Genomic DNA, 25018 nt, shown 5'->3' on the forward strand with positions numbered 1-25018 from the left:
AATTGACCAGAGGAGCTAACACCCCACATCTGATTTACGAATACGTAGAAAGCGACGCTGCACCTTTCAGAGTAATAGTAGAGTTACTAGACTCAGAAAATGGAACGAAAACGATCAATAAACTATCGCTCGGAAAGATATTATCAAAAATACCAGCATATTGCCAGAACATTTTGAATTTAAAACCACTTGGACGTAATAAACTTTTGGTTCTCCTGAGATCCGGAGTAATTGCCAACAAAATGCAAGCAGATAAAACACTACATAACCAGAACTATAAGGCATACATCCCTAAACACTTCATCGCTATCTCTGGCGTAGTAGCAGGAGTTCCTGTGGACATGACTACAGAAGAAATACTAGACAATTTTAAAAGTACAGTACCTATTCTAGGAGTAACGCGACTACACAGATATATCGATGGAATAAAGACCCCAGCAACACGAATCGGTGTCACATTTAGAAGCAATAAGTTACCGACTGAAGTTAGAATTTTTTGCTGCAATAACTATGTTAAACCGTTCATAAGCAAGGCTACATTCTGCACTAAGTGCCTGAGATATAACCACAACTCTACCAACTGTAGATCACGACAGCGATGCGGATTGTGTGCGAAATTCCACGAAGGAGACAACTACAACCAATGCGAGAATACTGTGAAATGCCTACATTGTCGAGCGGAAGGACACCAGACTGGAGATTACAAATGTCCAGAAAGAACGCGGCAGAACAATCTTAAAATCATAATGGCGAAAACAAATTTAACAGTTGTGGAAGCGCGAGAGCAATTCCCAATCTACACACAGAACCAATACAATTTACTTGAAAACTACGAAGAACATCCCACATTGACAGAGACTTATGCTGATAAAGTCAAAAGCAATACCACCCAAACTTCGATCACAAAACACAAAGCGAGGATCAGAGGACAATAACAGAGGAAACATGACGCAGACTCATACAGACAAAAAGCGAAAAACTACACAGGAAGCTGCAACTAATGGAGTAGCACTATTCAACAGATATAAAGTCGACGAAAAAGAAAAGCAAGCATGGAAGAGAGACATGAAAGCAACACAAAATTAAAAAGTAATAGAAAACCGGACAGTGTCAGGTCGTATGAAGTACGTAGAAGAACACCAAGATACTTCGGACGACGAGGACCAAGACCTGGAGTACCAAGATAACAGAAAATCAATATTGTCAACATCTCTGAGACCACTAGAAGAGGGAATTTATGAAGAACAGGTAAGCCAGTCAGGTGTCACTAACAAAATTAGATATAATTATCCTAAATCCTACTAACTCGCACAAGAAAAACAAAATGACTACAAAAATACTTCAATGCAACACACAAAGTATCAGAAAAAACAGAGATGAATTGAATAGAATTTTATTAAAAGATGACTACAAAATCGGACTTATCTCGGAATGTTGGACCAAGAAAGAGCTAGAAACCTCACAATACAACATACCATACTTTAACAATTATTATTGTTCGAGAAAAGATGGCTACGGTGGAGCCATGGTACTAATCCATAACTCTTTGGAAAGTACAAATCTCAAAATCAAAAGCACCGGAAATATTCAGTGTGTGGGAAGAATAATCTTGCCCCTACAATTAGCAATCGTCTCAATCTACGTGTCACCAAACACACCGCTAGGCGAATTCAAAATTCACATCAACGAAATTATTAATACGGTCAAACCATACAACAAATTCTACTCAGAACATCAACATGGGCCTACCGAGTACGACATACTACCAGTTGAGCGATGGAACAAAATACTTAGCAGACGAACGAAATCAACAGCCCCTGGACCTGACGGAATCACATACAAAATACTGCGAGATCTGAAGGGAGACATAGCCGATAATATCAGGCGGGATCTAAACAAAATGTGGAGAAACGGAAGAATAGATAACGAACTAAAGAAAATCAAAGTAATTGCAGTTCCCAAACCTGGGAAAGACCCAGAAGTCGTTGCTAATCTAAGACCAATAGCAATGATCAACTGCGTATTAAAAATACTTAATGCAGCAGTTCTAGAAGAATTGGAAAAATTTCTCACCAGAAAAAACATACTCCCTGAGAATACCTTTGGCTTTAGAAAACACAGATCAACAGTGTTTTGTACCAATTTTGTTATAAATAAAATAATGGAAATCAATCGAAAAAAAATGACAGCAGCAATCATCTTCCTGGATTTATCCAATGCATACAACACAGTAAACATCAGAACATTGGAAAGGATACTACAAAAATATTACACACCACGTGAAATTATGATTTGGATTACATCATTCCTATCGGAGAGAAAAATCCAAATGCAAGTAGGAGCAGAAATAGTATCACGAACTGTAAGTAACGGCCTGCCACAAGGGGATGTAATGTCCCCTACGTTATTCAACGTATACACTACACCACTACACGAAATACAAGCTAATGGCAGTGATAGTAGAAGGAGAAACGCAGGAAATAGTCGAAGATAGAACACAAAGATAATTAAACGAATTCATGAAGAAGGCAACAGATCTCAACTTGAAAATAAACCCTAGTAAGAGCAAAGCGATGCTGATGAAAATGAATAAGAAAACACTAAAACTGACACTAGATGGCGAGCCACTAGAAACAGTTAACACACATAAGTACCTGGGAATACATTTTGATAGAGGATTACGATTTGGAGCACATATACGAGAAATGAAACGAAGCATAATGGAACGAATGAATATGATAAAAGTGATAGCTGGCAAACTTAAGGACCCATTTATAACGGGATAGTTAGAGGATATCTAGACTATGGGGCATCGATATACAACAACGCAAGTAAATCAAATCTAGAGACACTGATGGTTGCAAACAATGCTTGCCTGAGGAAGGTGACTGGATGCTCCAAAACTACGCCAATCAACACATTACATGCAATAGCAAGCCAAAAACCACTGAACTATAGAAGAGAACTCATCACTGGCAAGGAACTAATCAAACATGCACAATATAACACACCGGTATACAAACAAATGAGGCAAATAGATGAAACGACAGCTGAGTCCTCCGAACAAACTAATTTAGAGAAGACATACTGGTGCTATAAATCCTTGGTGGATAACATGTCACAGACAACAACAGTACAGACAAAATCTATAATAACGATTAACACAGATCTGGGGAGCTTGTGGTCTAAAGCTAACACATCGGTTAGGTTAATGAAACAATTAACACTTAACCTAATCAATGGCAAATATAAAGATCATCGCCAAATCTTCACAGATGCTTCTAGGATGGACGATACATGTGGCATTGGAATATACGACGAAAAAAGTAATACTAGAATTAGCCTGCGACTTGAAAATCCGGTTTGCTCAATGTCAGCTGAGATTGAGGCAATATATGTAGCCCTACAACACATCGAAAGGAATCACATCAATAATGCAGTAATTCTGACTGATTCGAAAGCAGGATGCGAATTCATCCTCAATCAAATAACTAGCATGGAAAGAGATGAAGTTATTCACGAAATCATCACAAAGGCGGCAAGAACAAATACCTGCATCCAATGGATACCGGGACATGTCAACATTATCTGGAATGAGCTAGCGGATAAATTAGCCAGAAACGGTTTAAGGAAAGTTGAACTGTCGAAGAACAAAATATTCCCACATGACGCTATAAATATAATCGAAAACATAACTACCATTAAAACACAGAACTGGTATGTAAGCTACACACAAGAACTTGGTAAAGGAAGAACATTTTTTAACATCCAAACGGGCATAAACAAAAAATCTTGGTACCACAATCTCTCACTATCCAACACTGAAACACGCACACTGAACAGATTAATTTCAGGACATGATTATTCGCCGTACTGGCTAAGCATAATGAAGGCCAGTGAAAACCGATTCTGCACAACATGTGACAAACCAAACACTTCCGAGCATATAATTTTACAATGTACTAAACACAATTCGCTAAGAAAACAACTGAACCTAGATAACTATAAAACAATACAAGAAGTATTTACAAACAAGAACATGGACCATTTAAGAAATATGATGAAATTACTTAAGGAAATTAACATTCAAGTGTAGTCATCAACAGCAATTTTAAACTAAAGCGAGAAACATTACAGTAGGTCGAAATGTGACAAAAACTGACTGGCGATATAGCGTACCGCTGTGCCAAAACAAAAGTGTGTTATGACAAAACGTCAACACACTCCCAGAACGAAGAAGAAGAAGAAGCCTGATGAACAAAATTCTTTCAATAAACTCCGTTCCTGGCCGCATTCATTCGATTCCGCGAAAATCCAAGGCTTGCTCCACTTGGACCAACCACCTTGCTCGCTGCACTCCTCTTCGTCGTGTACCAACCGAATTTCCAGCGAACGTTAGTTTTGCAGGGTAGTTATCCGGCTTTCGTGCAACATGTCCTGTCCAACGTATCCCTCCGGTATTGACCGCCTTTGAGATACCGGAATCGCCAGCGAGTTGCTCCAGCTCGTGATTTATCCTTCGACGCCGACTCTTTTGTAGATACCACATCCTCATCCTTTCATTCCTCCGACAGCTGTTCAGTATCCCAAATCTTAAAAATCAGTCGATGCAGGCACTCGGCCAACTTATCCGGGTTCCTCTAGATACGCTCCGCTCCAACACCATCTTTGCCGGCCGATCTGCTGTTTTTCAACCGCTTGATGGCATCTTTAGCTTTGCCTATCGCTGAGAGTGGCACGTCGTCGTCCTCTGCTCCATTAATGGTGTCATTTCTATCACCGTCTTGGTCCTCTTGCTGTACGTCATTCAAGTGTTCATCGAAGAACTGCTTCCGCCTTTCGGTCACCTCACGATCGTTCACCAGAATACTCCTTTTCTTATCTCTGCACATTGCGGCTCGCGGTTATAGTTCCACGAACTCCTCCTCTTCCTGAAGGCACTTCTTTTGCAGGAATAGTTGGTTTTGCTGTCTTCTTTTTTGTCTATATCGTCCCACGTTCTGGCGGGTAGCTCGACAAAACATTAGTGGTACTCCTTAGTTCTTCTTGACTGCATGCCCTCACGAATCGGTGCTCGGTGACCGCCGATGTCATGCATGCCTAGTGTGTGTCCACTGATAGCAGTCAAACAGTCTCAGACCAGCAGCGGGAGCGTGCCTAGGGCGTGGTGGGGTATGGCACACGGGGCCGTCGACTCCCCATAAAAGTCTCGGTACCCGCAAGCAGCTTCGACGGAGCGAATTGGGCTGCTCCCATCACTAGAATGCACTAACCCGGCAGGCACCTGCACCGAGCTCCAACACCTTCCGACACTCATCGTCGAACAACCCATTCCGTCGGTTTCGTTGCACATGCCCAGGTCGTTCTCCACTATGCTGTTGATGGCTGTTTTCACGGTGCTCCAACAGTTCTCAAGAGGAGTTTCAACGAACTCGCCCTCTTCCGGCAGCGATGCTTCGAGCGAATGTGTATAGTTTTCAGCGACGTCGTTTTGTCTCAGTTGTGCGAGATTGTACCGTGGCGGTCATCGGTATCGAGTGTTGTTCACAATGGAGAGTTTTGGGCGCATATTCACCATCACCAGGTCAGGTAGTGGTCCGAATCGAAGTTGATCGAGGCGATTCTGATGTCGGTTATGTTCGAGAAGTGCCGAGCATCTATCAATACGTGGTCGATTTGCGATTCTGTCCGATTTGATGACCTCCAGGTGTACCGAGGTGAGAGGTTGCGTTGAGAAAAAGGTACTACGGTGACGAAGTCGATGAGTCTTAGGCCATTTTCGTTGGTCAGCTGGGTCACGCTCGCTTTCCAATTACCGGTTAACTCTATAGTCACTGTATACTTTACTAGTCTGGCGGACTGGATTTCGGGAACCAGTGTGAACTGTCAAAACGGGAACCAGTCGATAGTGCGTCGATTTTCGCATTTGAAGTATTGTAATCGTGCCGTAAAAAGATACAGAATAAATTAGACTCAATAATTGGACTTTATGTGACAATTGCTATTTTTTTGAGAATAGTTAATATAATGAATTAATGATATCACAATAATGTTAAATTTATACATGTGAGAAAATCACAAGGAATATTTTCTTTCGTCGCATCAATAACGTGCTCTTTTTATAATTAATTGTTTATTGATAACATTATACTGCCATAGATTTGCTGTCCGTCGCTTTTCACGCTGTACTATTGTACGGGAAATGCTATATCGAAACAAAATGTTTTTTTTTAGAATTTTCTCTTTCAACGAATAAATGAATTATCAGGTAACTCGCAAAAATTTAGCCATTTTCCTCTAATCTCCGCATTCTTTGGAAACCGGAGTAAACTTGTTTGTTTCTTTGTCCTTCGCCAATTGCTGTTACATTTGTTATAAACGCACTTCATTTTCACATCGAATGTTTACTTTCAAAGAAGTCATATACAACATGAATTATATCCAGTGGTGTCAGGATTTTAATGTGAAAAAGTAGGTTGCCAGTTGCATGGTTCCCCACTCCGCCAGACTAGTAAAATACAGTGACTATAGTTAACTCCTTCTCCTGGTCGACTTGAGCGTTGCAACTACAATGATGATCTTGATGTCATGTGAGGTGAGGGTGCACATTGATTATGCCGACCTTGAAGAGCTGGCCTTTAATCTTCAACCGACGCATTCGGGGAATGATCAGCCACCGCTTATTCTGCATCTCGCCCACTACGATGAAAGGTGTACCCAGCTCATGTGGTTTGCCGCAGCTCTGGTAGATGATATGAACATCCCGGAATGTACATACCATAGCTCGCAAGGCCCGCAACCAACTCTACTGTCTCACAGGAGGACCAATGTGGTACCGCTGTTTCAAGTCCCAAATACCACCAGGACTTTTGGCTTTGGTGTTTAGAGTCCTGGCCTGGGTGCCCTAACAAGACAGCCGCTTCTAACATGAAGAACAGACGCTGTTTCGGGCCGCCTCTAGTATGGTGGTCAGACGCACCAATTAGCTCTCGAAAGGAGCTCCACTTCCCTGTCAGCATACTACTGGTTGCTTAAACCTAATGTGAGCTTTTATCTTACTGTGTTTTCCAATTGATTTCTGCGATTTTTTTTCGGTAGTACAAACAGATGATTTTTTACATGAACAGACAAATTTGTTCCTCAATACTATAAAAATGAAATCATAACAGCTTAACAATTCAAAACACAGCTCACATCACAACTCCGAACCGTTTGAATGAAATTATTTGTGTTTACATTTTCGATAATCTGACATTATAATATGTCAAATTCATACAGTGTTGTCAGATTTGTGCACTAGTAGCCCCAAACTTTTGCCGCACATACTTACTCTATTTCATGGCGTCATGAATTTTAAATGATATTTCTTTAGTCTCGTTAAGTAGCATTGAATTTCAATTGCAATGCATTGCGAGTGATGAGAGAAATGTTATCATATTATCCGCTATATAGCCATTGTATCTAGCGTGGGATCTAAGTATAAATACCAGGTTAACCAGTTACCGTGAAGATAGGGCAAATGACTCAATTTATGTTAAAATTCATTGATGCTATTTGTTTTTGGTTGATTATCTCATTCATTTGCATGATTACAGGGTACATAAATTGCGTGAAATATAGAAAAGAAAATGATTTGTCTCCGAAAATATAGTTCTTTCAACCGCGTTAAACATACAGCACAGCGTTTCCAAATAATCCCTTGAGACAACTTTACAGTCGTGTTCAGCTTGACCTTTTAACTATATGTACATCTCCGGTTGCTAGCAGCGTCTGCATACAGCAAAATGGGTAGTGCCAAGATAAGTAAATTCATGCGTGACTTCAAATTTTACAGATTTGTTGTTGCAAAACAGCTACCGCCTTCAGATGTTAAATAACAGCAAACACTCCCTTCGTGTTCCAGACGAACATCGTTTCGGCAAAAAAACGCTATTGTAGCCACGGTGGGTTGGTCACCTAGAGAAAAGTTATTTGCATACATCTCATATGTAAATCTCGGGACAAAGCAAAAATTATGCGCAATAGTTGCCACCTTCGTTACGCTTAATGTTTGTTTCAAATATATGGCAATCGTTATCATTTAACATGATGGGGTAGATCAAAAAGCGAACGCTGCAAGGTAGAGAGCCTTCAAAACCGTTGGCAGGGTCAACGGCCATCTTTCATCCCACATTCTAACCGAGTCGGGCCATCTGCGCAGGGCATCGCCCCCCTGCAATAATCGACTAAAGCCATGTGATCGGATCGAAAACTCAGACTGCATCAATTATGTGTGTCCGACTTCACGCAAAAGTTGGAATGCGATTCACGCTCCCCTGTTGAAATTGGCTACGCATTGCGTCATCCCCACCAGCAGCGGACCCTGAATAGCATTATTTCGTGTTGTTTCATTTTGAACCTCTGTTGATTTACCTGTTCAGCAAGCGCTACAACGTGTCAAGTGTACGAAACGTGTCCCAACGGAACGATGAAAATCATGTTAATTATCGATGAAGCACTTGAACTTTTCGCTTTTTTCGACGTGTGAATGCAGACAGAAAAGCCGCTGTTGTGTGCTATGTGAATAGGAGTTCCAATATTTTTTAAATATGTTACAGTACTGTATACAGCATTGATAACATAAAAATTGTAAACATGTACACCCTTTACGCTATCCCAGCAAGTTATTGAATCCTGTTAAGTGGTTTGTTAATCTCCCATTAAATAATAAGACTATGATTTTATCGTATCTTACGCTTATTATTATACTCTGCAAAAACTCATCACATCGATTGTGCAGCTTCAAGTGGGCTCCGAAGACAAGTGGCAACTCGATCAATAACGGTCAGCATACTTCCAGAACAACAAAAGCATTTTTTTGCTTCAAAACCCCCCGGTGAAGTGGAGGTTAAAGTTAATCTGACCCAGATGGTCGCCCTAGATGAACTTATGGTACACAATGGAACCTGTGCTACGGTCAGTCGAGTAAGTAGCGAGCTGTGGATTTCAGTCCGGTCCAATAACAGGTTACCGGTGCCAAGGGTGAAAGGATGATGCATTGGAATCTGAAACCGCGCGAATGTCGTAGGTCTTCGGGTCTGTCGAGCGCGTGATAGAGGATGTCGAAAGTCAACTAACCGGTATTCAACGAACGTCACTTCGTCGTCGTAACCGGGACTTGCCAGTGCATATCGCAGCCATGGCATCGCAACCAGCATCACAGTCGAAGCAGCCAGCAGAATTGCCAATTTGGACCTGTGCACATTGTACTCAATTATTTTTTTTGCTGTTATTGTAGTACTTTTTTAAGTAGCACAAAGGTCACACGATCGATTATCTTCGTGGTGTCAAGCGAGGTGCAACCTGTTAGATGCTTTCCCATTTTCGAGGTGACCTTTATCAAATTGGTATAGCTGGACTTCATTATGGCTATTTTTTATAAAGCAACTCAGGATTTCGTGATGTTTATGTGACATATTATTGCTGCATTTCTATGAATTTTTATTATGGCGTTCATAAGATGAAAAATTGAATGAATTTTTCGTTTATTGAAGATTGGTAGTACCAGTATTATTTGACATTCATGAATAGGTTTCGATATCAAATACAGATAGGTACAATACCAACATAAAAACCAACAGAATAATGATTGTCATGGAAAAAAATCAAGAGCCCATCATCCCGGTTTAGTACCAATGAAAGCAAGGCCTTGGGGCTACATTCCGATTCGGAACACGGCCTTTTGTTTATTATACACAGACTTCGCAGCCAACTGTTAAGTGTACAGGACAACTGCGGGGCTAGCGCTACGATTCTATTGACACTGACAGTCTCTCCCGAGCCGAGACACGAACCTACGATGACTGGTTTGTTAGGCCAGCATCGTACCTCGAGACCAACTGGTAGGGTACAATCAAGTACCAATATTGCGTAAAGCATTGCATAAAGCAAAGTATTGAGGAACGTGTGTCTACGTACATCTTGCATCTGATATCATTGGAATTGTTGTGCAGGAGAATATAGACCTATTTTGTTTTTACTGAATGCAAAGGTATAATTTTTCAAGCTATCTTTTTCTTTGTTTTACATGATTCCAACAATAAAACGCTTCAGTAAGATTGCATATTAAACACCGTTGATTATTTTCCCGTTTTTAAAAAGAATTAATGAAAGCTTTTCCAAGATCATAAAAAACCAATGCTGTGATCTTGCCAGTGGATGGAAATGTATTTTTTTTTTCAGAAGCACTTCAGGTGTAAAGTGATGGATGCAAGTTTCGTCCATGGTTATGAATCTGACCAAACATTCAGATTTATGGTTATGAAATACAACAAAACATTCAATTGGAAAAACACGGCATTTTGCTGGATTGTATTTCAAAATTTTTCGTCCACTAGCTCGCACACTTTTAGTCGACGATTATTCAATATCAAAGCAAAACCCAAATGCGACATTTCCATTGTATGTTCTGTTTATTCGATACAGACCAATGCTGATATAAGTCAGCATTCGAACTTCGAAAATTTGAAATTGCGAAATTCTTCGAAGATTACAACCAATCTTTTTGAATTTTCGATTCCTAGCGCTCTTTCAGATACCCTAGATTTTCATCCTGCCCCTCTCTTTGAAGAAATATTTCACGCGTATCGTCACCGGTCACGCAATAAAATTTACTGAATATTTAAACAAACAATCTCCATCGTTCCTTTGGTTAAACGAAAGTAAAATCAACAAATATTATTAGAACGAAACGCCAAAATTGATTCCGCAACCGCATGTGAATCCGCGTGCCCAAACCTGTGCATAAACTGTCTAAAGCAGCCATGGCTTGACAGGGTCTGTGTCAGGTGTATGTTAACTTCGCCGTGGCGCCTCTCGATCCATCCGGCTATCGCCGGGATGAGTCGATGTGTCCGGCTATCTTTGGAAGAGTTGGACCATTCCCGCTGCCACCTGGCCATCGAAGTTGATCTTCTGGTGTTACGTATACCTTTTGTGTCACGTTGGTCGCAGCACTCTACATCCTCTTTGACGATGATGCTGATAGGCATCATACCAGTTAGGACGCATCCGCATGCCTCGTATACATTAATCTGTAGTTTCCAATTTATCACGGTAACTACAAGTACCCGACGCTTTTAACCGCACAACAAGTAGCTTGCGCCTGCTGCAATATAACGCCGAACTATTTGACAGCGTGCGTGAAAGTGCCGCTATAGTCGTACAAGCTTTACTACAAGCGTTGTCGACTTGGCACCCAAACGCGCGTGACGTCGACCATCACTCCCAAGAGCTTCAAGGATTGCTTGGAGACAATAGTGCAACCACCAGCACTAATTGACGCTTCTCGTTTCGATTTGCGGTTATTCACTACGATGATCTCCGCCTTAGGCTACGCTAAGTTCATTTTTCTGGAGCGCACTACACGTATGGATAGCGCGGTTTTCAATCAGCCTCGCTAGTTGACTCGCCGAAGACTTCTAGACTGTCGCCCGACAAGCCCACAATCACCGGTCCAGGTGGGAGCTTAAGTTTCAACACACCGTCATACATGGTATTCCACAACACCGGACTCAGGATGGAACCTTGCGGTACACGTTCGGTAATTGAGACGGATTTCTGACATTTGTGTGTGTGTTGTAAACCAGCACCGATTTTGGAAGTAATTTTCTTAGATCTTGAACAGTGGTACCAACACCCTAAGACTCCGAAGCGCATAGGTTATAGAGTTCCAACTGGCGCTTTCGAACGCGTTTTTCACGTCTAGCGTGACGATTGCTCATCTGCGAATGCCCCTTCTTCTACGCTGGAGCGCTATCTAGGCCGTCTTGGTGACGGGGAGAATAGCATCTGGTCTATTTACCGATGGGTCACCTGGTGGTTTCCGTCTAAGCATTTCTGCATGCCCGCCCTGAACAACCCTGCCAGGTTCGGGATTTTCGTCTGATCCCGGTGTCTTACTCACCTCCAGGTAGTTTGCGATCTCAATGAGTTTATCGTCCGTTACCCTTACCGCCTCCTCGACCCCTGTGCGGCTGCCATCACCTACTGTTTGTGGTGACTCAACAGCCGAAAGCTAAAGATTTGGCTCGTGGCGTGGGAAGTGTCCCTCAATGATTCATCGCTGGTGATTGCTCTGCCGAGCTGACGTACCTCTGGTCGCTGCCGTTACAATCCTGTAGGCGGTATCCTTCGGATTCGTATTGGCACTGTCGCATAGTCTATCGGAACAGGCGCTCTTAAGTGTTACCTTAGCGGATACCACATCAATACTCACGCGTTGCATCCTCCGTCTCGCACAAGAGTACGCACTGCGAAGGCTCGCTGTCGCGTCGGTCCGCTATCGCGTCAGTCCACGAGTACTCCGGTGGCCTTCCGTTTCTAGACTGACAAGACCTAAGCATGGAGTTGTTGCACACCCGCGATAGTGTAGCAGAAATGTAATTCCTCCGATCCTAGCTCACGACAATTTGCCATGTGCGAAGCTTACTGAACAATTCCGATCGAAATGTGGCAACTTTAATATTTTTTGTTAATTTTCATTTTCAATTTGACTAAAACTCCGCACAGATGGAGTTTGACAGATAGTGGTAATTTTGTTTACTTTCGGAAGATGCAGTTTGATTCTCAGTTCATTTCAATTGTGGCCAAAATGAACTTTGAAAAAAGGGTTAAAATTAAAAGCTTATTTGAAACGCATGAAATAATGTCGTACCAGAAAAAACACTTTAATCGGGATTAAATCTCCGAAGTTGTATTGTATATCTTGACCACAGCGTCAGCGCCAACCTCTTTCAGCAACACTGATTCGATATTGAGGAGAGGTTTGGCAAACGGCTGGGCAGTGCGTACTAGCAGTGCACCCGTGCTAGTTGGCATAAAATAGATCCCAAGGTAGTCCAAGGCATAATGCCACATCCCTACCTCCACGTAGTACCGACTGGAGTACGAGCAACCAAGGGAAGATCGGTGAACCGGAGAAAACTTGGTATAACTTCGTATACTGACAGGGAAGGGGTAGTTGTTCTCCTCGGATAGCACTTTGTCTGAGCGTCTGTTCCTCAGGATAGGGGCGACTCATACAGCGACTGATCCGAAGCGGACAGTTGAACTATGAAATGCGGTGCCTTTCCAGCTATACCCAAGGCGGCAGCCCCGTCGCGAGACTAGGCATCGAAGTCCTAGTTAGCAGCATGCTGAAATAAACCTACTACGAACAATCAAGAATTGAAAACGAAACAGAACACTGAAACGAACCGGGCACGGACCTAGCCGACGAAATAAGGACGACGAGTAGAAGCTCGGTACATGTAACAGTAGATCGCTAAACGCCCCGGGTGCGGACCGGATTCTGCTGGATCAGCTAGAACGCCGCCACTGTGAAATGATTCAACCAAATCCAAAATGTTCGATCGAAATCGTTTCCCTATGTTGCTTCGACTTGCCTTGCACTACTGTGATGAATTATTCGACGATTGCTGTGACGAATAAAGGCACACTTCTACCTAACTCGATCCGCAGATAAGATGATTGCTGTCAGATGCGCGTTCATTTATAACAATGAATGGATTCGATACCCAGGCTTCATACGACTCGCGTGAACCCGATCATTCGTGTAGAATAGATAAAAAAACGCTAACAAACAACAACAAGGAAGACGCTGTACCATATGATGATGCAAAATATCAATACTCAACCAAAATCCGGTTACATGAATTCAGGCTTAGCTGTACTATTCCTCTAAGTAACGTAATCCTTCATCGTCATCCCAACAAAGCATGCTGTTTGGAAAGGTAATTAAAAAGTGATCAAGACGTTTCGACACTTTCAGGAAGGCACATCAATACGATCCCGGCAAAATAATATACATTCAATCAACCCGTAATGATTTACGTATAATCTGGCATGAGGTTTTCATGGAAACGGATCTGCCCGTGCTGTGTGCGGTAGTATTTAACAGGTGAGCTGCTAAAGCACAGCGTCGTGCACGTGAGTTTCCACATGGAGCAGCTGTATCCGGGTCATAAACGGAGTGACTGTTACCCGACGGCTCGGAGCTTCTTCACGAACCGAAACATTCGAATCGCGATTCTCCCAAATTCACCTTCAATGGTTAGGTGAAATTAGATGCTATGGCAGCACGCAGATAATGGCAACGCGAGTTGACCGGTGTCTTTATTTTACGATTCTAAGATTTTGTTCGAGATAGAAGATTAACCCATTACAGGTGGCAGCCGCTAGTGCGCTCGACAGTAAATACAAATCATCAATCCGTTACAGCGAATTTTGGATTTTTTTTATCATTTTACTATTCAAGTGTTCTATAGAAATTGCACACTCTTGCAGAAGGATGAAAAAACCGGTTTTTCGTCGGCAAACTAGCCACCTCAGCTCGCACGAATCAACTAATCTGCATACAGGTGAACTTGAGCCGCGAAAAAGATACCTGCCTATGTTATAGCACACGGAGGAGGAGACTCAGGGTATCTCTTCGTTTGAATTAAAATTCAAGGTCCTCCATAGTAGTAATTTATACACGGCGTCGCGCGTAAAGATTTATTTTTTAGCCATCTTCGCGTGCTGCCTGCCCCCTGCTCTGTGATGCTCCTGTCTGCAGGTGATCATCTGCTAGCTAGCGCAGCGCTCGAGTCGATCGTTGCGTGTCGAACCGCCAACCAGCCGAAGGCGCAGCGCATCTATTGTGTGCGTGAACGTAAGGTTTTACATCCATCCGAGCCGACATCGAGCCACTGTAACTGTCAAAATGCATCTTGATTTCAATGTCAGATTGTTCATTTATACCGTTTATATTGGTCTGTTGGTTCAGCATGTTGAATGTGCCCCTAGACCGCTAGTCGCAGCATATCGTAGGTAAATGATAGTGTATATGTGATGGAAATTTGATTAATTAATCTGATGTTCCAACAACAAATGATAGTGAGTAGGTCAAGTCGCTGATTTAGTAATAAAGAACATTACTTGTTTTAGTTAGCCTTCCGCTAAATAAAGATTTTCTACGCATATTTTGCTTCAAAAAGTTTGGTGGTGGCATTTAGTTGATGACCTACAAGCAAATCCATCATCTATACGGGTGGACTGCGTAAATATCATACATCATAGTATTATGGTAGCACTAGCAGCTAAAAATGTGATGGGAAGTATGTAAATTCCTAATATTCAGCTTGAAAATGTCAGATAAAGTGATTCAGAAACCGTTATACTAACATGAAAATAATTTTACGGCTTTCCCTCTAGTGAGGCACACATTAAATAGTGGTATAGGAATCGATCAGGACTTTATGGCATAAATAGTTGTCGATACTTACGTGATGCGCATTTTTCTGGCACCGGCAGTGATAGAAATCGACCCGGCTTTTGCTGTGGCTGGTTCGATTTGACTTCGTTGATGGCAGGCTTTGGTTCAGCTAGGCAGATGGCGATTAGTGACGCCAGCACTAACGCTAGTAACTTCATCTGACAATGGAAGAGAGAGCAAAGGTATAAAATTAGACTTCGGTTTGAAGGTTTTATCAACAAAACACAGCATTATTTTTAGATTTGTGGTTACTGTATTTCACTACCAGTTAATTTTTTTCGTATGAGGTAGTCGAAAATGAGGGACAATTTTAGATAGGATTGATGGGGTGTTGTACCAATCATCTCTAATGTCAATGCAAATTTCAACACCAAGTTCTGTTAAAAATGCACATCACTTAGTGCTTTGTGCCGCCAAACTGTCCAAATTTGATTTTTTTAAAACCGAAAAAGCACTTGGCAGAGTTGACAATAAAATTTTCGATTTAACTGGAAAAAGGCTGAAAAAAAACTGGATTCCAAATAAATTTTTAAAAAAAGCAAAAAAATGATTGTGAGAGAGCTTTTCTGTTATGGGGACTGAATCCTGTGTCAGTTTTGAATACAGCAACTGAAGAGATAACTCTTCGCAAAAAATTACTCATTCTAATCAGGACTGTTATGTTTCGGGCTTAAAAGTGTCCTCTAACAGCGGCAAAATTTAAAATGACGCAATCAATTTATCTCAAAATTAAAAAAAAAAGAGCTTTTTCATTTACTTTTATCTTTAACAAAAGTATTGACGCAACATTTTCTTCCGTTAGATCAGTGAAGTTTAAATTTCAATTTTTTCTGACTTCGCTATCTTTTGCTATCTAATTCTTCTAACAATTTTTCAACTGCTACGCAACAGAAAATAAATAGCAATTTTTTTCATGGTGTGGTAAAATCTATTTGTTTGGTTTTATCTCAACCATGTCATGCAGTCTTTAATTTGACCGTGTTTCGTGCGAGAAGAACACTGAAAATGCTGTTAAGAATTGTCAAAATAATTTATCAATCTACAAAATTTACATTTTGAAAATATTTCCGGAAACTAATCAGAGCTTGAGTGAATGAAAACAGGATAAATCTGGCAAATATCTGAAAAAACTGGAAGATTTTGGGAATAAACTGTTTGACTGGATCACTTGAAAAAAACTGGAGGAATCCAGTTTAAACTGGAACAATAGCAACCCTGGCACTTGGGATGCATGAATTGCGAGATGGCAGAATATTAAAATTCGACATTTCTTCTCTACAGTATTACGCGACGCTTTTTGTTTTTTTTTCTTTAACTTCCAAAGGTGATCAACATCATTAAGTTAAATACAAAAAACCCATGTCCTTGGGACGACAGGTCAAATATAACACAGATTTATCTATGAGGAAACACATGAATCTCATTTCATAACTGATGGTGAAAAATATCCCGTGGACAAGTTTGTGTGAGCGCAAATAACTTTAAATTAAAAATTTGATTAATAAATATTGATAAAATGTAGCTTTGTTGGGAAAATTTTGTTGAGAAGAGTGAAAAAAACGATAATATCTAAGCTGATACCCAATAGAAGCAAATTCCGTGCGAGTACGAGAACATTCACTAATGTAAATAATATATCGGGCAATGCAGCTAGACTGCTATCGACAGAAAGTTGAGGTTGACGACTTTGGCAACATTGTGCTTTATAAATCATAGAAATGAAGTAAAGATCTGTTAGTTGCTATTCCATACGAATACGAAATTAAGCTATTTGAAATACATTGGTCGAATTGAATTTCATTAAAAACAATTCTTTACTTTATTTCTATGATCATTTTACTCATAGTAGCATACTTATTGTAGCGGTCCTCTAACATTTCAAGGCCAGTGTTGTATACGCAAAAGATGAATGGTGTGAAATCACATCAGTATTGTGCGAAATTAGCGCAACTTTTGATTGCCTGGATAACGAATGCATGTTGGATATAACGCAATTGATGCTCTGGAATATTTTCAATGTATTAACTTGCTCCGAAACATTACACTTATCAATTATTAACCAGAGTTCATAATGATTTGTACTGGTATTGGTAATGTTTTTCAAAAGGCTGCAAACGTTGAAACAGTGCAACCAGCAATTAATACTGATGATTTTGATACTGACTAGATTAATGAAAATATTAACTGGTCGATTCACTTCCATGTAATCAGTCTTTTAAAAACATCATAGAATTAATAACAATTTACAAGACATTAAGTTTGTTCGAAACATTTTGTATGTAATCATGACTCTGGTTTTATTCACATGCATTCGGTTCCATGTTACTGACATCAGCGTCAATAAATGCTGTGACAAAAAGGCTCGCTATCCTTTTCCTTTTCATTCGTGTGGAGTTGCTCATCAGAGAGCCACATTTTTAACCGGAAAGCAGAATATAGTCGCTCGGAGTTGAATTTTAGGTGGAGAACCAGTTTGTACTGGAATTACTTCTAATTATCGGTCGTATCACGAGCAAAATGATCGAGGGCTTTGTCATGGTGAAAGAGCATTCTTTTCTTCGCCAAATACAGCCATTTTGCTTTGATATCAGCGACCAATCGGTTCTCTGATATACAATAATAATATTCATTGATTGTTTTACTAGTAGGTATATAGTCGATGATGTGTTTTGGTTGCTTGTGGATTGGTCTTTGGCTGCAGCTTCAAAGTTTGTGTTTTATCAGTCATTTAAAGACTACCTGAAGGTTAGTTTACATCAGTCTTCAAGACTAGCTGTTCAAGACTAGCTGTTTTTTTAAATTTAACATTTGTTTTTGACTTTTTTTTCGTACCACCTGAAATGACAAGGCGAAAAAAGCAACCGCCCGTCACTATGAGGAAAAGAGAGAGCATTATCTTTTTCAGATAATTCGAGTGTTTGCAGCGAAAATGTATCTGATATTTTGCCTGAGTAAGAATCCGAAATGGAAGTTATTGCTTATGAATCTATTCAAAATGTAAAATCCTTTAAAAAGGAGAAAGTTTCAAAAATTTTAATAACAATTTCTTCTGAATTTAATGTTTTCAAAAAAGGAACTTTCAACGTTTGTTTGGCCGTAGAGGCGAGCGCTGTGAGCCGAGTCAATTAAGGGTTGTAATCGTTTTATTCAGTATTAAACTGACAAGATGCACAATTGTTTTACCTCCGACACCAAGAACGCCAAGCCGTTCAAGGTTGTCTTGAAAGGTTTCATCAACGATAAGGACGTTGATGAAATCAAAATTGCTTTGACAGAATTACTTGGCCCCAAGCAATTTATATGAATAAACAAAAATCACGAGGCGAAAACAGTCAGAGAACTGAAATGCTTCTTGATAATTTTTTGATTCATTTTAACCGTACTGAGATTAACAATTCAAATTTTTTTCGAAAAAGCTCATGCTATCTATAATGTGCGGGTAAAATGGGAGTTTTATAGGAAGTTTGGCGGAGGTAAAAAATCACTCAATACCTTATTTGCCAACGTTGTGATCATGGATCAAAATTCTGTAACGTGGACCAAAATTGCCTTTATTGTGGTAACTCTTCTCACAAAAAGGACACATTTTGGCTGTGACAATTGCGACGGGAACCATTGTTATGTCAAATTTTTACCAATGCTCTGTTTGTTCAGCCATTGTTAAGGCAAGATAAGGCTAACAAAATCTTATTTCCCAATCAAAACAAACTTCAAAACATATTGTTAATTCTCCAACTGTGCCAGTTATACCGCCCATTTTTTCTACTTCTGTACAGAACTGACTATCATATGCAGATGTTATAGCACAGAGAACAGACATTCATGTTCATATAAAGAAATTTGAAAATCGTGTGTAAAAATTTGAATCCAAATACATTAATACACTAACGACATCTGTCTTGTGGTGCCCCAGTTGCACTGCATAAATTTCGCTGTATCGATATCTGTGCTTGGTTTTTAAGTGACACGAGCGCCACATAGCGGGAGCATTACCACTAACTGTTAAATCACATACTTAGACATACGTAACACTGGCGATTTTTTTTGGTACTTTTTGCCCCACATCACCCGATACCAACACCAGTATGAACTGCTCGACGAAAATGAACGGAATGAATTTTCTCCATAGCGGCTCTACTCGAGCCCTCAACAAAATCCCTCACGAAACTGGTAAAAAGTTCTTTACAAAATCAATGCTGCATTTTTCGAGTGGGAACGAGACAAATGCAGGGCTGCGCAGGTACACAACCTCCATAAACTACTCAAACAGAGGTTTTTTTTACAGAGGTTGGCACTTTCGAGTAGTTCATTTTGTACCAACAATTTTGGAAGATTTCTTCCTGAGTATGTCATATGTATGTGGTTAAATTACGGTTGCAAGTTTTTACACATCTTTTGAAAATGAGATGAACGTCTGTTCTCTGTGGTTATAGGTAGTTCAAACGTAACGCCAGCAAATCCTGGTAGTTCGAAAATGACGGCAGGTAAACTTTCTTTTTTGCAACAGGCAATGTTCGATCTTATGAACGTCATGTTGCAGGCAAATTCCATATTTGAAGCAATTCAAATTGAGAAAAGTTTTACCCTTAACATCGTTTTAAATTTGAAATTTAACTATGATTGTAAATGATTCAACCAAAATTTTGAATTGGAATACTCGCTCAGCTTTTTATTTTTTTTTTTCACAGTAAATAATGTGCACATTGCTTTTGCGCCGGTGGAAAACGGCAAGCTGTACCTGTTCGTGATGTTTTGGCGAGCTGTGACCTACCCTACATGTCCCTTATATACTTTTTCCTAAAATCCATCCATGCCCCAGTCTAGTCCCGTTCCCCTCCGCCTACACCCAATAAATGACAAGAACGCGTTTGAACCTTAAGCACAGATCCAGCAACTAGACCCCGCACAATGCCTCCGGCCAGGACCCGAGGATTACAAGCCCCTGTCTCAGCTCATGACATCGCGGCTAAGCAGAACATACCTTACATACTGCATATGCATGGCCATTCGAAGATCATCCGACGCCCATTAAATAACAAAACACTGATTGAAAAACCCATGTTAGTTTAGAGTTAGACTTAATTGCAGCTCATAGTCGGCAGCGAGGATAAAAAATTTACTTTTAGTTTGCAAGATACTTTAGAGAGTAAGTTACCAGGTATAATTGACGCCGGTAAACATTAAACTGTATTTGTGCCGTGTCAAATAAATGATATGTGAAGAAAAAAAAATGTGCACATTAGAGTTAATACTGAAACTTTTCTGAAGCCTAACATTAAATTAAAATATGAATTCAAGGCTCCGACAGTGAAGTTGTAATTGTAATCCATCGCCGAATCAACCATCCTGCTCTTCCGCATTTTGAGAGGAAAGTTATTAAAACTTCACACTCAAAATTGTTTCCCGGGTTTCGGTAGTTTATTACCGAGAACGGCACCACTGAGTGTTCGGTTAAAAAGTTTGACAGTTGTCACATTTTTTCGTAAATCTCGGTTCAACCTAACTGAAATTTCGGCACAAAATACTACCGAGAATTCGTGTGTTTGGGAATTGAAGTTCAAACTAAGCTAGGGATTTATTTATTGCCGCAGCATGTTTACCATTCCAATGCAAACGCGAAAACAAAAATTATTTTCAAGGTGATTTGCAAAAACGGAAATCGTTCAATTTTTTATAATCAGCGATTTTAGCGCTAAACTAAAAACTGGAAAACAACTCCCAGTACGGTTATTCGCTTCATGCAAAGTGTAATACCAGACTGGACTAATGCTATTGGTCATATCATGACGGCCGCTTCCAATAGTGGTACGTTATCCTGACTTAGCAAAATTAAAAAGGGCATATGTCACAAAGGATCAAAAAATTAGTCGCAGTGATAAAATATCCAACATGAAAAAAAAATATCGCTAATCACCGATCATGGAATAATTCTCAAAATATTTCCAATGGTAAAATTCTGTCCAACGGTTGTTCTTCAGAATATTATTCTATTTTATCTCCGAATAGTCCTCCATGTTTTTCTTCTGTAAGAGATCCATCAGCGATCGATTTGGTACTGCCAGATCAATATCATGTATGTAGTAAATTGATCACACACAGGCCCGGATTTGACGGGGGGGAGGGGTTGGCAAAGGGGGCAAATGCCCCGGGCCTCCCGATTGAAGGGGCCCCCCCTAGTCCTAGGGCGACCTTTTTTTTTTTTTGCTCGTCACCTTCCAGAACGTTACCTCTAAATGTTCCAAGAAAAGAGGGCCTCACAAACCAATTTGCCCGGGCCCCCAGCTTCTGGCCCTGATCACATGCACCTTCATTTCGAATCAATTTTAAATCCTATGAGCTCTGTTTTTTATCACAAGGCTAATTAGGAAAGGTATAAAACTCAAATTGAGGATAATTTCAATAATAAGTTAAATTGGCAAAACGAAGTGAATATTAATTCCGCTTAGGAAGCATTAGAATATGCAATTATAGATGCCAGAGACTATTCTGTTCTGAAGATCTACGTTAAATATGATTCACTAATAATTGATGAAGACCTTCAGCGTCCTATTTGTTTGAAAAATGTTCAAGGCCACAGGCTAGATTAAAAATAGCACCGAGACCTTGCTTGCGTAAATCAAACTTCAAGTTTTTGCGAAACAACAAGAGGAACGATCATGACGAATCTTAATCTTTCTTAACTACTCCAACCGAGTAAACACATAATTAAAGATATCTACAAACGCGTATTAATTCGTTTCAGCTGAATATTAAAGTAAAAAGGATGTTCATGAATCGATACGATATAGTGATTTTGCTTCACGACAGTGCTAAGCCTCATGTTGCAAATGTAGTGAAAACATATTCAGAAACACTGAAATGGGAAAACAGTCAACACTTTTATTTCGCTTCGTTAGTGTGCGTCACAGTAGGCTTTCGCTCGTTAATATAGACGCTCGTTGGCTCTCGAACAAATAACAGATGGTCAATTGACATTCGCGCATCGAAGAGATGCACACTGTCATTGGTGGGGCGATGTTTGTTTAATTTCTGTCTGCTCAACCCTATTTTGGTTTAGAAATATTATTAATTACTTATGGCTTCTATAACAGATGGTATTGCAGACGGCGAGTCGCCTGGATTTTAGACGACAGCCGAGCTTGTCTTTAGCTGTCACCAGCCAAGTTCCACTAGCGTTCCCTAATACAACATTTGCTCGCCTCGTCAGTGACTGCGGGCGAGGAGAGTTGCTCGCCTCGTCTTCTGTAAGTAATTTCCAAAATCTCCCTAATGTATTTAAACAGCAAGTCTTGCCACCGTCAGTAGCAAAACAAGAACGATTATCGCAGTGAAAAGTTGTTCTGCCGTGACCATTCACAAGCTGACATCCATCTATCACAAAATTTCACTCTATGCGTTTTTCATCTGTTCGGCAACTTCGAAAACACCGAAAATTGGATTGATTTATTTATCAAACCTGAAAAATTATATATAGAAGCGAATACTTTAGGAAATATTTGTTCGAACTTTTGGGCAGTTCGATGCATAGAAATAAGTTTGAAGCAATTTACTTTTCCTAAGTTATCTTAAGAAATGCGTGAACAGTTTTAATTCGATTATTCTTAAAATTCTTCCCTTCAAAAGCACCGTTGAGGTGTATACGTTATTTCATGAACCATTTTGAGCTGATTATTGAATAGAGTCAAAATACTGCTGAAAAACGTAATAATTCTTATCCTCTGGCTGAATCGGTCGCTGTTATGCGGTTTTCGAAATCCAATTATTAATTACTATTCTGCATACGGAACGTTTCAATGGAATCCGTGCATATTTTATTCATGCACGTATACATGCGTGAATCAGCCGCAATGTCGCAATCATGCGATATCTCAAGTCCTTGAAATTCCACACCTACGGCAAAAGGTAGCCTGCCAGGTCGGTGCTATTTCCACGATAGCTTCTTGTACTATATTCATCGAAATCACTAAACCAGATGGTACCGATGTTTGGCATTTATTACGTACAGCTGTCCAATGGAGAACCATGTTTCGTGGTGTCTTTTGCTCGAGCAGCCTCACTCTGTGAATGTTCATCAGTATTTTGAATGACCATTCAGTGCTTTGAATGAAAACTGCTTATTACTGTGGCACATTTCGAATCACAGATGCTTGATGTCACATCTTTGTGTTGGGGATTTTAAGAATGAGGACCATTCAGTCCAGTAAATGGAACCGGTTTGCAAGCTTCAAGAAGCTTACACCTTGTATAAAATTGTAATTAGCTATTGAAGCATTTTAGATTGAAAGCTGGTGTCAAAAAGTTTTTTTTTCTTACAAAAAACCATAACGAAATAAACAGTAATGTCCGTGTTTTCGTTCTATCGGCTCTGTGCTTATCTCAAGTAAATCGCTCGAAAATTTTAGTCGAATACCATACGATAAATAACTTCTGGATCCTCTTACAATCAAGCTTGACGATTAAAGTAATTTTCAATTATCACAGTACTTCATCAAGATCCGCCACTGTCAATCTCGACACATTGTTCATTTTTTTTTGCACTCAACCACAAAGCTGTCTGACTTCAGCTGAAGTCGGCACTGTTGATCTCACTTGGAAGCTGCACAAAGCCTCATTTATTGATCATCTCAGTACATAGCATTGTTCATAGCAGTATACACAGAACACCCTCGCGCGGGAATCGTTGATCTTCGCCAGCCAAGATCATGTCAAAGATCGTCAATGTGCACAACTGAACATCTGAACATCTGAAGGTACTTACACGCGGTTACTGTATGGATAACATCGCGATTCAAAACATCACTAAATAATCATTGTTCTAACCGTGTACTTACTGTTAGCATCAAAGGTAAACTAATGATCATTAGGTTTTTTTATTATGGTAGATGTGATTGTCTTCTCTAAAGGATGTTATCATATGCTAGAGCGGTTGACTACTGTACTGAGATTTGAGTCTTCATTTTTTTTTTAATTTTAACAATTAACATAATTTTTACATAGAAAATAGGATTGCACCTGAGAATAAAGTATGAACTTAAAAAATAATATTATTGTTATAAATGGCCCTTATTTCACAATCATAATTATATGATTTTCAGATTGGTAGAATTTATGTTCGTAATATGAAGTAACGTGTTGATGTTGTTAACCAGCAGCGGCAAGACTCCAAAATTTTTGAACTGTACCTGCAATCCGGTATCCGTTTTATACATATTAGCTAAAAACATAACAAAATTTACGGGCTATTCGTTAGCCCTTTCTAAAATTGTATACAAAATCCTGTTTTCTACGGTTGTACACAGCGAATTTGAGTTTTTTTTAAATAATAGTAACATAAATTCCGATAATCTCATCTCATCTCATATTTTAACTCAAACAGCGACGGAAAATAAAATATGTGTTATTATTAACTTCATACTTATCGTGACTATCAGGCTCTAATCGGTGCGGCTATTTTTCATCAGAACCCCAACCGGACCAAGGAAAACGTCTTCGTCAGATGAATCTTACGTTGTATTTTTATGGCTATAAATAAACAGCTTAACTTTTTGGAAGCTTGTGTTGCGGAGCGTGCAATTTATTGTCAATCGATCGACAGCTCGCCAAACCAGTTTCCTGAGAAATGATGCGAAAACTAGTGAAAGAATGGTTGGTTCACTCTGTAGTGTTGAAATTTACTGAAACTGTTTTAGTTGGTTGGAGGTTGGAGATTCTTTTAAATATCAA

The 25018-nt window shown here is 39.9% G+C and overlaps 1 protein-coding gene across 1 annotated transcript in view; it reads right to left on the reverse strand.

Annotated features, from left to right (window-relative positions):
- The window catches only part of LOC129726965 (uncharacterized), a 32283-nt gene that overhangs the window by 4306 nt on the left and 2959 nt on the right, over positions 1-25018 (reverse strand). The window contains exon 2 of the mRNA XM_055684289.1: positions 15306-15453. Coding sequence (XP_055540264.1) covers positions 15306-15453 — 148 coding nt within the window. The remainder of the gene's footprint in view (positions 1-15305; positions 15454-25018) is intronic.

This window comes from Wyeomyia smithii, chromosome 3, assembly GCF_029784165.1.
Source record: "Wyeomyia smithii strain HCP4-BCI-WySm-NY-G18 chromosome 3, ASM2978416v1, whole genome shotgun sequence".
NCBI lineage: Eukaryota > Metazoa > Arthropoda > Insecta > Diptera > Culicidae > Wyeomyia > Wyeomyia smithii.